We start from the raw sequence: 14,420 nt of genomic DNA on the forward strand, positions 1-14,420 counted from the left end.
ATACTTTTTAAACAACATCACAAATCTCGTGCGGGGCTCGTCACAAAACATTTTTAGATGGGGGTTAGGGGACAAATACATTTTTGGGGTCCTTCATGGAAGTTAAAATATTTTTGAAAAAATGTGAAGCAAGACCAAATAAGCAACTGCACTTTAGAAACAAGCCCAAAAAACCGCAACCACCAATATTTACAAGCAACTTTACAGGAGAAAAAAAGCCCAAAGTTGCTTATAATAAGTGGACATGGCAACACTGTGTGAGCCGCACGATAAAATCTCGCGTTGAAGTCCTGACGTCATCTACAAGCGCACGGGGGAAGTGGGGAGGGAGGATGGCGTCTGGTATCCATAGCAACGTCGAGCTTTTCATCCACTAGCTCTGACAGCTTCAGCTTGTTTGTTTTAACTTTGTTCTTATAACTTTGTTGTAAATTCGTTCTTATAACTTTGTTGTAAATTCGTTCTTATAACTTTGTTTTAAATTCGTTCTTATAACTTAGTTGTAAATTCGTTCTTATAACTTCGTTGTAAATTCGTTCTTATAACTTTGTTGTAAATTCGTTCTTATAACTTTGTTGTAAATTCGTTCTTATAACTTCGTTGTAAATTCGTTCTTATAACTTCGTTGTAAATTCGTTCTTCTAACTTTGTTGTAAATTCGTTCTTATAACTTTGTTGTAAATTCGTTCTTATAACTTAGTTGTAAATTCGTTCTTATAACTTCGTTGTAAATTCGTTCTTATAACTTTGTTGTAAATTCGTTCTTATAACTTCGTTGTTAATTCGTTCTTATATACTTCCACGATAATTCCTTCGCTCACACAATGACCACAGCAGCGTCCAAACAGCAGGACAGCCTCATCATCGACACCAATGATGATGACTTGTTTCAATACGAGGAGGTGGCTGTTGATGATGGCGACTGGAATTTGACGGATGGAGGTAGGCCTGTCACAATTATTACATTATCGTCTAATTAGGCCTATTTGAGATAATCGCAATTATTTTTGCATAATTGTTTCCAAGTACATTCAAGTATAAAACAAAGCAGAAATAGCAGATCTACAAGCATTTTTTTATGTATGCAATTATTAAATATACAATCATTTCTTTATATGTTTAATTTATTTGACATGTCTGCCCTGTGGAATTTTTGATTATGAAGCCTAAAAGTAAAAAAGAAATTACATTTGTATTCATATGTTTCAACGTTCAACAATGCCAAACGCACAATTAAATCTTTAATCGCAATTATTTGAGTGACAATTCATGGTCAACTTAAATTTGCAATCGTAACAGCCCTAGATGGAGGAGAGGAGGATTTGGAGGCGACGGTGAGAGCGATCAGGGGGGACCGGGGGGGCGGCGGCGCCCGCATCATCGATGTCCCCCCAAAACTACTCCAGACAACCAGGGCCAGGGCAGAACAGCCTGTGGATGACTTTGTGCGCAGCTTTCTTCTCAAGATGGGCATGACGCAAACGCTCGACTGCTTCCAAAGAGAATGGCATGAGATGGCACAGAAGGGCTTACTGAAGCCAGAACAGGTTGGTGTGGTGACAGACCACTGGCAGTGGTGTAAAGTACATTTACTCAAGTACTGTACTTAAATACAATTCTGAGGTATTTTTTACTAATTTTCTTCAGTATTTACAATTTTCAGTACTTTTACTTCTACCCCACTGCATTTCAGAGGAAAATATTGTACTTTTTCTCCACTACAATTATATGAAAACTTTAGTTACTAGTTACTTTGTAGATTTGTATTATTATTACAATACACTAACACTTCAGCCGTATATATATTTCAGCCATTTGAAAATAGCAGATCAACTAGCTCACAATGTTTCACGATGCGACGCATTATGAGCTTGTAGATTATTTTAAAAGATTTTTTATACATTTTGAACTTGTGAAATGGGACATTCTGCACAATGACTACTTTTAATTTTGGTACTTTAAGTATATTTTGATGCCGATACTTTTGTACTTTTACTCATGTACATTTTTAATATGGTGACTTCTACTGGTAACAGAGTATATCTACATTGCAGTATTGATACTTTTACTTAAGTAAAACATGTGAGCACTTTTTCCACTACTGCACACCACTGGTGTGTAAACTACATAGATGTATTTACTCACTCACTCAGGTACAGTTTCACAGTACTTTTACTTGATTGAGTAAATTTAATCAAGTTATTGTACATCTTCCTCTACTATATTTATTGGACAGTTTTAGTTACTAGTTACTTTGCAGATTTAGATTATTCATTAATTTTTTTTTGCATTTCGACCCAAGTAAGATTTTTAATGCAGGATTTTTAACAACGTATTTTTCACACTTGGTGGTGGTATTGCTGCTTTCCTGAGTGCCTCTTCCACCCCTGCAGGTTGGTGTGGTGCCAGACGTGTACACACAAACCCAGCGTCTGGACGAGGAGCTGAGGAACACGCAAACGGAGAGGAATGAGTACAGACTGGTGTCCTCTGCGGCAGCAGAGACACTGGTGAAGCTCCAGAAAGAAAGGGATTTCCACCGCATGCACCACGAGCGAGTTGTCCAGGAAAAGAATAGGCTGATCGAAGACCTGAGAAGGCTAAAGGTCCACTGTTCCAAATATGAACCCGCAGTAACGCAGATGAATGAAAAATACCAGGCGGCTTTGAGGCAGAAGATGTTGGTCGGTTTGGAAAGGGACAAGGCGCTGGCGCAAGCGAACAGCCTCCAAGCTGCTCTGCACAGTATTGTCTCTCCTCCTCTACCGTCTACTCTGAGCACAGGGTGGGGAGAAGCACAAAGTCCCAAATCAAATAGGAGAGCTGGGTGTCTGACGGACGTCCCATCCAAAGACCCTGCAGCCAAGACCTCTAACGTCTCCAAACACGCCAAGGATTCTGAGTTCCCTGTGAACTTTCAAGCCTACAACAACCCACAGAAGCACCAGTCCGTGGATGCAAATGTTCCTACCAAGACCAAGGCAGATAGCTTCCACCTTATCAACACACTCAAGGTCATTTGGGCCGATTACTATATACTGAAAATGTATAATCATTTTATGATACTCATTATTATTATCCTTGCAAATTGGGGCTGGTGCAAAATCAACCAGAATCAGAATCAACTTTATTGTCACATCACAGTTTTACAGGTGTAAAACAGTGAGTGAAATTCATTTTTGTTGTTTTCGTAAAAAAAAGAAAGGGAAGAAGAAGAGGGGAGGGGGGCAAGGGGAAGAGAGAGAGAGAGAGATCAATAAAAAACAACAATTTATCTACATATTTACACATGGTATATCTATCCGGTGCGGTAAGTACCTGAGGTAAGACATGGTGCACATGGTACTTAACGCACTGAATAGATATTGTTGCTGTCGGGCAGAAACCTCTTATCTCCATATTCTAACTTTTTGTGTTTTTTGTAAATGAAAGCCCTACTTGTTCATACTACAGTGTCACACAAAAGTAGCTGATCCACAAGCTTGAAACACGGCACGAAGCGACACGCTTTGAGCTGCTACTTGCTACTTGAGGATTTGAATCCTGAAACGTAACAGATTTGGACATATGAGGTTTCCACCCGACAGAGACGATATACTATATCAGTGATAGTTTGTTCAAACATCACCAAACTTGCGGGATATTTTAAATCAAGCTGTTGAAACGTGTGCACAAAAAGTTTTGAAATTGATATTGTGTTGATATAGCTCAAAATGGACATGGCATGGAACAAATTTGGCCTTAATAAATGAATGGGCGTCTGTCCAATTCTGATTGTAAGTTATCTTTAATATACAGTACAGTTGGTGTGGAAACTGTGAAAGGTCTAGACCCCTAGCAGCTTTCAGCATCTAATTGTCTGTGTTGGCTCGAATCCCTGAGTCGACTCGCCGCTTTGCGGCTACATTGTTATTATGATCATTATGTTGCTTCATTCTGTATGGCTTACTATGCAGGCACACAGTCAGTCAGTCAGCTGCCTCGCGGCACATCCCACGAAACCCATAATGGCTTCCTCTAGCGATGACCAGCTATGGAGGGTTTGGGGTCTTCCAGAAGGAGATCTGATAGCCACGGGGGAGGGCCACACCGATTGGCTGTCTGGAATCAGCTTCCACCCGGATGAGACCAAATTGGGCACCACGGGGGGTGACGGGGGCCTCCGTATCTGGGACCTCTCCCTGGGCGTCCTGGTCCTCACCCTAGAGGGCCACACTGGAGCCACCTGGGGCTGCTCCTTCCACTCCTGTGGTAACTTCGTGGCATCCTGTTCAAGGGATTGCACCATCAAGGTTTGCTGTTATTTCATTTAATTGACGGTGCATCCAAAGCCCTTTAATATCATTGCTGTCCGGCAGAAACTCAAGTTTTCTTTTCAAATAATGCCTTTGTTGAACAAGATGCAAAAGTCCCAATGCGTCGCACTGAGACATGTTATGAGATGTGCTATTTGTGCTATTTATTTACATGTGTGTAGTTGTGCCATTTTCATATAGTCGATAAATGTTTTAGTGGAAGTGAAAGTGGTATTAACAATAAGTGAAGTAAATGAAGTATTAACAATAAATAATTACACTGGATCTCAGGTTCTTTTTTCCATTTCCTGAACGGTCTTAGACAAGGTTTCTGCCCGACAGTGACGATATGTTTTTCTCTGTCTTCTGACACATCAGTCTTAACACAAATATTAGTTCTTATTGGGTGTAGGAGGCAGTTATTTATTGATATCTTCTTGCGCTCTGTGTATATATCTGCAGGTGTGGGACCTTCAGAGCGAGCGCTGTCGAGCCACCCTGCGTGGACACACCGCCTCCGTCAACAGTGTGGAGTTTCTGTCGTTCTCCAACACCCTGCTGAGCTCCTCGGCTGACAAAACCCTGGCCATGTGGGATGCTAGGACGGCCATTTGTGCTCAGACTGTCTACGGTCACACCAGCTCCTGTAATCATGCCACTTTCAGCCCGTCGGGCCAGACCATCGCCTCCTGTGATTCCCGTGGCATCGTCATGTTGTGGGACGTCAGGAATCTGGTGTCCCCGGCCGTCATCGTGGAAACGGGACCTCAACCCAGCAACCAGGTGGCCTTTAGTCCCGTGGGGCAGATGCTGGCTGTTGCTGGGGGAGACGGATTGTTGAGAGTGGTTGACCTGTCCACAAACAAGGTAGCCTGCACTCTGAGCCACGAGGACGCAGTGCAGAGTGTCGTCTTTGACCGTAAGGGGGAGCACTTGCTGTCAGGAGCGTCTGATGGGCAGATTTATGTGTGGACGTGATAGAGAAGAATGTTGTCTGGATTGGTTCATCCTCGTCAGGCAGTTAAGACTTTCCTTACAACCCCCATCCCAAAATATTATTCTATGAAACCCTGTCACTGTCATTGCTTCCAAAATAAATGTTTAACCATAAGGTTTAAACAAGATGGTGGTTGACTTTTTTTTTTATCCTTGCCAAAATAAAAATGAAAATGAAAAGACATGAATGGACTTTTACTTTTTCAAAGCTTTTAAAAATCTAGCAGTGTAAAATGTTAACCACATGAGGGCGATATTGGTCTGTTTGGTTAGAGAACCATCACTTGTGAGGAGAAGAGTAACATTTTATTGAAGGTGATTAGATTAAGGAATATGTATTAAAAAATAGACCTTGATCACATTTCGGTTCAAGGACAATTCAGCACTGCTATACATGTACTACACTGAAAGGAAAAAAATAAACATTATGTACTTTGGAGGAGGCCTATGGAAAAAAAACAACTGAAGACTCTGTTGTAATTTAAGACGCTTGAAAATCTATTTCCCAAGAATAAAAAAATCATCATCTTTATTGTATGATAAACGACTATCTATTAGGCAGCAACAATGTCATCACCAGCCCAGTGGGTATTTCTGTACGAATGGAACATTCTAAAGAACACAACATTTAATGAGCAAACAACAGGCTGTTTCAACTAATTGAATGTACAGTGTGTACCACTGGAACTTTGGTAAGAAGCCAATAAGTAAAAAGAAAAGGAAAAACAAATCTTAAAGTGTCCCTGTATGTGGTCTGAAATAATACTCACTTGAACTGTCTTATAGCTTAACAGCGGGTAATGCACAAATTCCCACAGTCAGTGCACAGAAATGCTAGCCTCGAAACCAGACAAATCTGCCAGAGCTAAAATGCAGTGATATTAGTCTGGCCATGCCAGGCTACAGAAATGCAGCATTATTTATTTATTCACTCTAGCAGGGCTATCTATTGACTGGTTAATTCCTTATTCACTCCAGCAGGGCTATCGACTTGTGATGGGGTTGATATTATTGTTTTACTTCTTAAATGGAAGTAGGAGTTTATAGTGTTGCTTTTGTTCTCTCTTATTCACCAGTAAAGCAGTGCAGTGAGGCCAAACAATGAGATATCCTGTCCTTTGAGCCATCATCAGTTATTGGTCAACATCACGCAGTGATGGAGGTACGTATATAGATACACAAGTACATTCTGTCTGTCTCTCTCTCCACATACACTCACACATTCACATTATTCAAAATGCTACACTTGCATTCTAAGCTCTGATAGGTGGAGGGCCAGGCATAACTACAGCACGTGTGACCGAGGGATTTCTCATCCTCCCTGGACTTTTAAAGCACCCCCCATTGTGCTCTTTGACTGTTTTAAAATGTCCCTTTATGACTTTTAAATATAACTAGACCATACCCGGTCGACGCATCCGTGGGGGGATATGCGCACATGATCTGGCAACCCGGGAGGCAGTTCGTCCCATAGCTGGGCAGCCCCGTAACCATGGCGACAGTGTTTTACACATAAACGCTAATAAGAAGCTGAGATTTGATGAAATAGAAAAACGGGCTTCACAGTTAAGTTCAGATGGTAATGGTCAATGGCTGTGTGCAAAATCAGAGCAATTGGTCCAGCCACTAGAACCGGGTAGCTTCACCTACTCCCACTACAGACGTTACTAGAATTATAGTAGGATATACCACCGCTCGCCAGTCAACCAACCTCTCTCTCTCTCTCTCTCTCTCTCTCTCTCTCTCTCTCTCTCTCCTCTTCCATAATGTTCAATAAGAGATCAAGCTTTAAATTAAATATGAATGTGTTTCTGCCCAGGCACCTATAGACCCTCAGGCTTGGAAGTTCAAGCCAATGAAGGCTCCAGTTCTGGGCATACAGTATAAGCCATAAAAGGTAGGCAACATTAATTGTTTTTCTTCCTCCTCCTATACCACAACTATGCCCCTTTCTCTTACTTTGTCGAGGTAGATGCTGGGAGGGACACAGTCTTTGTCTTTGTGTTGAAAACCTCCTGTTCCCCATAATACCCAGAAAGATAATGCCCCCCATTGACAAAAGTATGTTCCATTCTGAGTTTTATGAGCCAGCAAGTCATTTGGCAACCATTTTGGTCTGCCATGTGCCTTCTTTTATGTAAAGGACATAATTATTTTCAAAATCACCATCATCATCTTTAATGCCCCAACTTACTCACTTAACATATAAACCCCACCCTTTCCCCCTTAATGCAAAAATGGTTAGAGACCCCTCTTTCAGGGGTCCAAAAAAGCCCTGCTTGAGGCCCAAACCATGCATGAATGTACACTGTAGATTCCACAGTATATTGAGATTGAGCCCTCCATACAGCATTTGGCATTTGTTTTTTTTATCATCCATCGGTGACATAACCATTCCAATCTATCCATCTATATCTGTGCCGCCTTGCAACACTGCAAAGCTCCAATCATCCCGGTAATCAGAAGTGATTTGGTATTCTTTTTATCTCCCAAAATGACTTCTACAATGTGTTTGAAGTGGAAGCAGGGCTCTTTCTCTTGATGCAAGCTAAAAAGGGGCCTTTCTTCTCGCCTCTTTGCCGAAGTCCTCCAAGTTAATGAGGTGGTGACTTTAACAAGTGTTAGGCTACTTTTTTATATTATACTTTATATTTTAATCATAGACCCCTGCTAACTTACCACTTGGGAAGCATTACATTCGAGGAATGTTGTGTTCCTTTCCCACCACTGTACAATGCATTTAAAGTTTAATTTGCACACAGTTAATGAGGTGATGGGGTGTGTCTGGAATTTCAGAATTTTATAGCCAACTCTTATTGTAGTATACTACACAAGCCCCTACACATTCATATCTACAGTGTTAATTTAACTACCCTACTCGGGTGCTATACCAAGTGTATCAGAGAAGATAGCAGTCAGGAGAATTGGTCACTGCCATCGACACCAGGAACTCCCCGCCAAAAAGATCGTACTTCTTCGGCTATTCAGAAATAGCAGATATACAAGCTCATAGCGCGGCACTCGGTGCCACGCTATGAGCTTGTATATCTGCTATTTTTGAATAGCCCAAAGATATCTAAAAATGACATAGATGCGTTCCCGGTCTTAATGGGTTAATTAAACACTGAGGATTGGACTACCTCTCACGTCCTTCGCCCCTCCCTCCCTCCCTCCTGCCAGTCCTTCAGATGTAGGGACGTGACACACACTCCACTTCCAAAGCTCCTATTACTTGTTGAAAGGCTGTGGTTTTATTAGGATTAATTCCCTGCTTCAATGCTGCCCCCTGAGCTCTCCTCACCGCTGACAGCCCCATCTGCATCCCAGCCAGTTATGACCTTCATGTCACAGAGACACGAAGCAGAGGGAAAAGAGAAAAGTCACTCACATTTTAATCCCACTTTGCTCCGGCTGAGCACCACTGTCAATGTCTCCCCCTTGGCCTGTCTTTCTGTATCTCTCTCTCTCTCTTTATTTTTCTTTCTGTCTGTTTCTCTAGTCTCTTTCTCATACTCTGTTTGCCCGATAATGATTTACCTTGTGCTTTGAGTATGAGCTCGGAAGAGTCAGAGTGATTGCTTTAGTTTTCCTACCACGCATCAGTCAGCCATCAAGATGGCGCCTCAGCTCTACTCTCCGGGACAGGCTCTTCAGAAGAGCCACTGTCTTCATTCTCCCTTCAATTCTCCACACCATCTTATTCTAATCCACAGCTATGAGATTGATTCACCCTGTCTGGGCGTATTCCCTTCTTAATAAATCAGTTTTCTCTGGGCCTCATATAGTGTGCAGCGGGTCAGCAGTATTTTCTGCTTTAATGCACTGAGCAGGGCAGAGATTGGCTTGTAGCAGTGACTCAGCAGGTATCAATCATCTTCAAAGAGGGAACACGCTGATGAACTCCCCACAGATGAGATGCAATTGCCCATATATGGTTATAGTATCTGCTCAGATATGCTAATCGCAGAGTTTAGCATTTAGGTGAAGCCCCAAACGTTTATCATAATAGTCTGCATTTTGCACTAAGCCGGAAAAATGTGTGTTGCTAAGGGTTTAATAGTCTGATATTGAAGGTCAGCACCCAAAATGTCAGCCTGCATAAATGTGTAGCCTGCATAAATCGTAGGGGTATTCAGAGCAACTCGCGGCCGTGTGGTGACGGTTTCTGGTGCCAAACGTTCTGTGTCTAGTCCGACATCTGTTGATGTCAGACCAGAGCTCGATCAGAGCTAGATCAGCGAGAGAGAGACAGAAACAGATAGGAAAGTGGGGAAGGGACAGAGAGAACAGTGGGAGAGTGAGAGGAGGAGGGACAGGGAGAGATTGAGAAGGGGAGGTGAGAGAGAGACCATTTCACCCATGCAATAACCTGGCCAATGCATTGGTACCGAAACCTGAACACACTGATCGACTGTTGTTACCGCAATAACCCTGGCAAGTAACGTCAGACAAGGAGATGTTTTCTGTTTGTACTGTATATATACAGGTAGGAGAGGGTATACCCACCTTTGTGAGTAGTTATGCATTCGGTACTTATGCATTTTTTATCATGGCAGATAATTCCCAGTGTGCTCCCGAAATACTACTGCAATGGGTCATGTTGAACATTTCATCTGTGACAAAATGAGGACATTGCGGCTGGCAGACTGTCACAGGGTGTGCAGACCGAAGCTTTACTGATAATTAGAGCTGGACGCAGTGCCAGGAGAAGTCAATGAGTTCTGTGAGCAAATAAGCCTCCCTCTGCCGTCGATGCTGAAAGGTCAGCGGGCTACTGGGCTCACGTCATAACATTGTTATCCCACAGTTACACACATCACAGACTCTAGTCTATACTCTCACTCCCTCTTTCACGTTACTATACCTGTGAGGACTTGAATGTTTTACAATGGTAATTTTATATATGCCATTTGGCCCGCAAGTACGCACGCATGCATGCACAGTTACACACAACCACACACACACACACACACACACACACACACACACACACACACACACACACACACACACACACACACACACACACACACACACACACACACACACACACACACACACACACAATCGTGCGTGAGGACACACACAGACAAGGGTCCATTGAATGTCACTCTTTCCCTTTTAGGACAGGTGTGCTAAGGGAAGAGGTTGAGGAAGTTATGACAGGAGAGTTAGAATAGAAGGTCGGGGAGGTGATGTCAGGGACCACGGCTCTTCTTGATCTGACAGGAGATTAAGACAAATGGGAGAAGAGAAATTCAGCCATTGGAGAAATGCAGAGGCATGGCTTGCCTCGCCTCACCTTGTCAAACAAATACATACGATATCTCACATTATAGTCTAAGGTGAGATATCATATCTATTTGTTAGACGAAGTGCTGCAGTGCACGGTTCTATATTAGCTTCTAATAAGATACGATAGCATAAGATAACATGGCTACTGGTACAAAGGACTGTCCAGTTTGCTTTGTGGTGCGCCAATTGGAGGGATGAGTGTCTGCTGAATGTGCTCCTTATCCCTGCTCCTCCCTTCTAATCCTCCCCTCCGGAGACACCTCAATAGTTTATGTCCAACTATGGAGCTAGCCTTCCTCACCAGCTTGTTCAATTTGTTGCCATCCCTCGTGTTGATGTTATCCCCCCAACAGACCATGGCAAAGAAGAGGACACTACAGACTGGTAGAACATCTGCCGCATCCTGTTCCTCGCATTGACCTGAAGGACTCAGGAAGAACAGCTTGCTCTCTCTCTTCATATAGAGTGCCTTAGAGTGGTCAGCCTAGTCCAGTTTGTTGTTCATGTGTGCTCCCAGGAACGTGTAGGTGTCCACCACCCCCACCTCCTCCCCTGAGATGTTAATGGGAGTTGGGGGCTCTCTTCTTGCTCTGTCTGTGGTCCACCACCAGCTCCTTGGCCTTTCCAATGTTGAGTTGGAGGTGATTGTTGTCACATCAGGGCTCTGTTACTCCTCGTCATTGTCCACCGTGACGCAGAGTCATCTGAGAACTGCAATAGGTGGCACATACCCGAGTTGAAGCAGAAGGCTGAGGTGTAGAGGGAAAACAGGAAAGGCGACACATCTGACAGGCTGCCCTGCAGTCTGAAGCACTGAGGTCTGCTCTGACCTATTCTTACGCCAGCCATGTTCCGCCTCATCATACTCGGCACTGTTGGGGAATTATGGAACCGCTTACATACAAGTTGTGGTAAAAAAATAAAATAATTTGGGCCACGCCAGTACAGTATCCAACTGGATGGTGCGTCCATATTGCGTAGTCAAGGCTTCCAACTAAGGTTTGATTCAAGCTGGAGGCCAGGAAGGACATGCAACACGTCTGTACTTCCCATCAGTTTCCTCTCTCTTTGTTGACCTGTCTAAATATAGCAAAAAGAAGCTGAAATTAAATATAAAAGCAAATAATGGAAATACTGATGTAACGTACTGCCATGGGGTTCTGGGGTTTGGTTGGGGTGTGTGATCGGGGGTTTGGGAGAATTATAATCACTACTAACAGATGTTTTTGTGGTTCTCTTCATCGCTTTCTCAGTGTCTTTCAAGATGACAATGCTCTTTGTCAGCTAGGCATGAGCAGGTCACGCAAATGGTTCAGAGCACGACAGTGATGATGTTCCCCATATGCCAAAGCATATGGAGAACGTATCAACAACATTGTTGTTTTCTAGATGGCGACATACAGTATACGAACCCAACGGAGTCTTTATGGTAAATTCAGGGATGGCATGCGAGAAGGTAATTTCAGCCACAGTTATAATACTGTAGATGGAAGGTCCAGATGGTGCCGCAACATAATTTTGTTAGTAGTGATTATATCGTCAAATTTGCCCTCTGCTAGGAGATGAGTGAAGCAGGATTCATGGTCGAAAAAGCACTCCATACCCGTATAGAGTCACCATCATTGAGAGAAGCCTGTGTTTCCTTTATTTTGATCATACACTGCAAATGCCAGATGTCCAGACTGTTTAAAAACCAAACTAAAATGCTGTCTTGAACATCGCTGTAGGAAATGTCAAGTGCGAGCCCAGTCTGTGGTTTATTCAGCCAGCATGGTTTCAGTATGTTGGTATAAGGTTCCAGGTGGATGCTGGCTGCTGTTTAATAAACCCTCTCTCTACACGTTTTCCTCTACACCAAATCACTTCGCCAAAAATAGCCTATTCAAGGTTACAACACGTCCCGTTTTCTTTTTCAATCATGTGATCATCAATCACCGGTCCTCCCAGGATGCATTTACCCAAGGGTACTGTCAGACAGTGGTACCCTGCTGTCAATTGTCACAGCAGCTTCTGTGTGTGTGTGTGTGCGTGTTTGCGTATGCGTGTGTGTGTGTGCGTGTGTGTGCGTGTGCTGTCTCAGCAGCAGTGGTGACAGCAGTCCACAGGGACCGATTCTCTCGCTGAGCATGAATGCTAAGATCCTGCATAACATCTAAGTGACTAAGTCTGATATAAATATTATCAGGTGCAACCTAAACTAATCTCATCTAAATAAAAGCAGCCTGGGGCGAGGGGGGATTGTCATAGAGACATATTTCTGTGTTCAGAAGGTAAGATATTGACAGTTCAGTTATGTAGTATAGTTAGCTCATATGCATCACCTCCTATGTGTTCTGCTCAGTTCTCTCTAAGGGAGCTCAGCTGTTGATATATTAGTTACGTTAGATAACATCGTATTATGTTTTGTTGATTGTTTTTTTGCCTTTTGAGTGCATGCGTCTGTGAAACCAAAACAATGGCGCAATTAGTGTGTCATGAGCAGAAAGCTTTGCAAACCTGAGCGAACGTAAGATGAGTCATGTTACTTTATTTAGATTGTGGTTCACCTTTACAGAGACCAGATAATCAACTGATCCCCTGGATTTTCTGTTGGATTCCTTGTGGATGACCTTTAAAGATGCTATTATTATTATTTGTTAAAATAAGTGTTAAATAGCTCTATATTCCCTTAGAAATCATATACACTAGAGTGTGTGGTTTATAACAGGGGTCTCCCTTTATCTCCAACTCTTTAGTAAACAGAACATTTATTTTCAGGTTGGGATACCAATTTCATCCAATCAGGAGAGAGAACTCATGAGCAGACAGAATTGGAACTGGAACACATGGTGTTTTCTGTTATTGTGGGGAAAGCTTTCGCAGAAAATAGTCGATCTGCTATTTTCTGTGAAAGCTTTCTCCATAATACGGCTGCTGAGGTTTAAGTGGATATTCTGTTAAATGTTTTAGGTCAGTGGTTCTCAACCAGTGGTCCGGGGACCACCAGTGGTCCTTGAGGGGGTTCCAGGTGGTCCCCAGCTAACTGATGGAGAGTTGGTAACCAACCCTTATAGATCTTTAACTCTTGAGTGTAAAATTAAACCAAATGGACCCTTACGGGTGCATTTGGTTTCATTTTACGCTCTCAAGAGTTAAATTATTGTTTAACATCTGCTTTTCTTAATTTACAAGAAGTCTACACAATTAGAGAATGTAGAATCATTGTGATAGATAGATAGATAGATAGATAGATAGATAGATTTTTATTATAGTGTCCTGCACCACATGATGCCCAGCCCGCACGGGCTTATAAGACACTCACACAATGTACATACACCAAGATACACCACAGTTTCTAAATTTTATTTTGATCCAATGGTGGCCTGTTATCTCTCCTCTATGGCACCACATTAATGCAGCATGGATGGAATTGTGGACACAATCGTATCCAACGATAACAAAATATTCGAAGTTTTGGGTCTGAGAGTCTAAAATCTCATCAAATGGTGGTCCGTGGCTCAAATGCCCAATAAATAATGGACCTTGATATGAAAAGGGTTGAAAACCACTGCTTTAGGTACAGTAGTACTGGCAGGCCCACATACTCACCAAATAGTGCCTTCACCAGAGCTCCTGTTTTCCTCTCTACCCACAAAGAAGTGATTCTGTGCAAAGAGCTGAGGTCATTGCCCTGCAGGAATACTCAAACAACCCATTTGGTCCCAGACCCATGCTGCAAGTTTCCAGTTCTGGACAAATGCACCCAAAATGACAGAGGGGGTTTTAAATAGACACGCTTTTGACTCCTGAAACAGATTGTCTGCACTATATTTGCATTCATTTTTTTTCCTTCTC

General features: G+C 42.7%; 1 protein-coding gene across 1 annotated transcript; it reads left to right on the forward strand.

Annotated features, from left to right (window-relative positions):
- Nucleotides 1-824: 824 nt before the first annotated feature.
- Nucleotides 825-5,273, forward strand: spag16 (sperm associated antigen 16; the record flags this gene model as incomplete). The annotated part of the gene is made up of 5 exons (XM_084048105.1): nt 825-942; nt 1,300-1,547; nt 2,394-3,014; nt 3,957-4,292; nt 4,758-5,273. The coding sequence occupies 5 exons, from the start codon at nt 825-827 to the stop codon at nt 5,271-5,273; spliced, it is 1,839 nt and encodes a 612-aa protein (XP_083904231.1).
- Nucleotides 5,274-14,420: the final 9,147 nt, after the last annotated feature.

This window comes from Gymnoscopelus microlampas (genome assembly GCF_963454915.1).
Source record: "Gymnoscopelus microlampas genome assembly, chromosome: 22".
Taxonomy (NCBI): domain Eukaryota; kingdom Metazoa; phylum Chordata; class Actinopteri; order Myctophiformes; family Myctophidae; genus Gymnoscopelus; species Gymnoscopelus microlampas.